The sequence below is a fragment of the Galeopterus variegatus genome, unplaced genomic scaffold (genome assembly GCF_000696425.1).
Source record: "Galeopterus variegatus unplaced genomic scaffold, G_variegatus-3.0.2 Scaffold1059, whole genome shotgun sequence".
NCBI lineage: Eukaryota > Metazoa > Chordata > Mammalia > Dermoptera > Cynocephalidae > Galeopterus > Galeopterus variegatus.
The window spans coordinates 335,000-337,886 of NW_007727170.1; the positions used below are offsets into that span (position 1 = coordinate 335,000).

At 40.6% G+C, this 2,887-nt stretch overlaps 1 protein-coding gene across 1 annotated transcript in view; it reads left to right on the top strand.

The window, feature by feature from the left end:
• PSMA4 (proteasome (prosome, macropain) subunit, alpha type, 4) overlaps positions 1 to 2,887 on the top strand; it is an 11,329-nt gene that overhangs the window by 4,412 nt on the left and 4,030 nt on the right. The window contains exons 5-7 of the mRNA XM_008574535.1: positions 1,888 to 1,965; positions 2,272 to 2,360; positions 2,836 to 2,881. Of these exons, the coding sequence (XP_008572757.1) occupies positions 1,888 to 1,965; positions 2,272 to 2,360; positions 2,836 to 2,881 (213 nt within the window). The remainder of the gene's footprint in view (positions 1 to 1,887; positions 1,966 to 2,271; positions 2,361 to 2,835; positions 2,882 to 2,887) is intronic.

Consider the following 2,887-nt stretch of genomic DNA (forward strand, 5'->3'; position numbering starts at 1 on the left):
TATATCACTTTCTCATGCAAGTGGGATCTGCATGTTTGGGGGATGGCTCTTCCATGTGACACGGTAGAATTGAAGTGAATGGTTTATTACATTTCTACTTGTGAAAGTTTTAACTTTTACTTAGTTTGCCTAAAATCTTGATGCCCAGTACTATGCGTTATTACTATTAAGTGCAGGGCCAAATACTTAGTGAAGAAACAGCATTACATGGTGATAAAAGTACAAACTTAGTAGTCACACAGACATGGGTTGAATTCCAGGCTCCACCTAGATGAGCTATGTGACTTTACACCAATTATTTAATTTCTTTAGGCCTCCTACAGTGGTTGTGGCAGTTTGATGAAATGAAATAAATGAAATAAACTAGCACACTGTCTGACATATAGCAGGCCCTCAAAGTATTGTTTAGAATAGCTACTCAGGAATTTTGTTGAATTATACTGAATATATCAAAGAACAGGCCTCCTGGAGGTTGGGGAACAGTTAAGCCAAACCCTGTACACTGTGAGACTTCTGTTATATTTGTGTGTGCAGAACTTTGCCGCTAGCGGAGAGCTGGCAGTGCTGGGTAGAGACTTTCCCTTCATTGGTGGGCATGGTGAATGCCAGTTGTCAGGGCCTTTTGATACACTCATCTGTCTAATGTCATCCTTCCACAGAGCCACTGTGAGCCCACTCGGCAGCTTGCTGGCTTGGCTAGGTAGTAGTGACAGCAGGTGTCTAGTCTGTCAGAGGGCCAGGGCACCCCTCAGGGAATGGGGCAAAAAGAAAAAGTAAATGTACACCTTTTTTTAAAAAAAAGATGACCGGTAAGGGGATCCTAACCCTTGACTTGGTGGTGTCAGCACCACGCTCTCCCAAGGTGAGCTAACCGGCCATCTCTCTATAGGGATCCGAACCCATGGCCTTGGTGTTATCAGCACCACACTCTCCCAAGTGAACCACGGGCCGGCCCTAGGAAATGTACTCCTAATAGGAGCCTAACCTTGGACCCCCCTGCTTTCATGCCCCCTCACCCAGCCAGGCCTTTTTTAGGAGTTGAGAGGGTATTACCCAAGATCATGGAGTCTATGTCCAGCAAAACCTTTTGCTTCTTCTTTGTTGCTGAATCTTCTTGGTATTTATTTTAGATTCTTAGTGTTAATTTAGCCCACTCGGCAGCTTGCTGGCTTGGCTAGGTAGTAGTGACAGCAGGTGTCTAGTCTGTCAGAGGGCCAGGGCACCCCTCAGGGAATGGGGCAAAAGGAAAAAGGAAATGTACACCTTTTTTTAAAAAAAGATGACCGGTAAGGGGATCCTAACCCTTGACTTGGTGGTGTTAGCACCACGCTCTCCCAAGGTGAGCTAACCGGTCATCTCTCTATAGGGATCCGAACCCATGGCCTTGGTGTTATCAGCACCACACTCTCCCAAGTGAACCACGGGCCGGCCCTAGGAAATGTACTCCTAATAGGAGCCTAACCTTGGACCCCCCTGCCTTCATGCCCCCTCACCCAGCCAGGCCTTTTTTAGGAGTTGAGAGGGTATTACCCAAGATCATGGAGTCTGTGTCCAGCAAAACCTTTTTCTTTTTCTTTGTTGCCGAATCTTCTTGGTATTTATTTTAGATTCTTAGTGTTAATTCTCTTGCCCTGTTCAAAGGGTGGTGATGATAAATACATTTGTTGAAGAACTTAAGGGTACGTTTGTTTCTTTCATTTTGAATGACATCAACTAAATGTCTCCTTACAAAGATGAAACTTCTTTAGTTTTTTTTTCCTGAAGGGTGTAGCAGCTATGAAGCAAGTGTGATGAATTTCTAATAGAACTTGGTGCTTTTTAATACTTGTAAATGTCTCTTGCACACATGTTCCCTGCTTACAGGTCAGTATCTTTCTTTTTTTCAAGGGATATGGCTTGCAGTGTGGCAGGCATAACTTCTGATGCTAATGTCCTGACTAATGAACTGAGGCTCATTGCTCAAAGGTATGGTCATAAATAGCATAACTGATAACGTAGAAATTAGATGTTTCTAAGGAGAGCTCACTTTTGCTAAGATGAAAGTCATTAAAAATCTATTAATTGAAAATTACTGTGTTTTTTTTTAACCAAACATAAAATGTTATTTACTATAAGGATATTAGGATGTTGACATGTTCACTCCCTGCCTTCCTCTTCAAATTACAACTGACTGTTATGTTGTCCCCATAGCGTAGATTTCTTTTCAAAGGGTATTTTCCTTATAATATCTCTCTTTAGAGAAAACTATTTATATGCCAATCTCTGTCCTAGGTATTTATTACAGTATCAGGAGCCAATTCCCTGTGAGCAGTTGGTTACGGCACTGTGTGATATCAAACAAGCTTATACACAGTTTGGAGGTACTGCATTTTTTTTGGAAATTTCATTCCAAAAAGTGAAAATGTTTTATGAATAATAACCCTTTTGAGACGAAAAAGAAATTGAAAATTAAATAAGTAAACACTTTTCATACATTCCTGCTTCATGAACAAACCTGCTTTCACTATGTAGATTATCATAAGTTTTTATTAATAGAATATTGAAAGGCCAAAATAACATTTCCACATCTGGAAACAAATTGCTTTTTACATAATAATGATATTCAGCCCTGGTCTTCTGTGTCTTTATTCCCTCTCTTGGCTGTGTCCAAATCCTAGAAACAAAAGTGGAATTTGTGATGGAGTTTATCTGTGGTAGCCAGACACAAAGCAGTTTATAAATGCTTAACTTCACAGAAAAGGGTTTAGCCACATCACTGAGCTCAAGTAACTATAGTGATACTAAATTTTGATTGTTGATATGTTTTTGTTGTTGTTGTTGTTTTTTTTGTTAAAGGAAAACGTCCCTTTGGTGTTTCATTGCTGTACATTGGCTGGGATAAGCACTA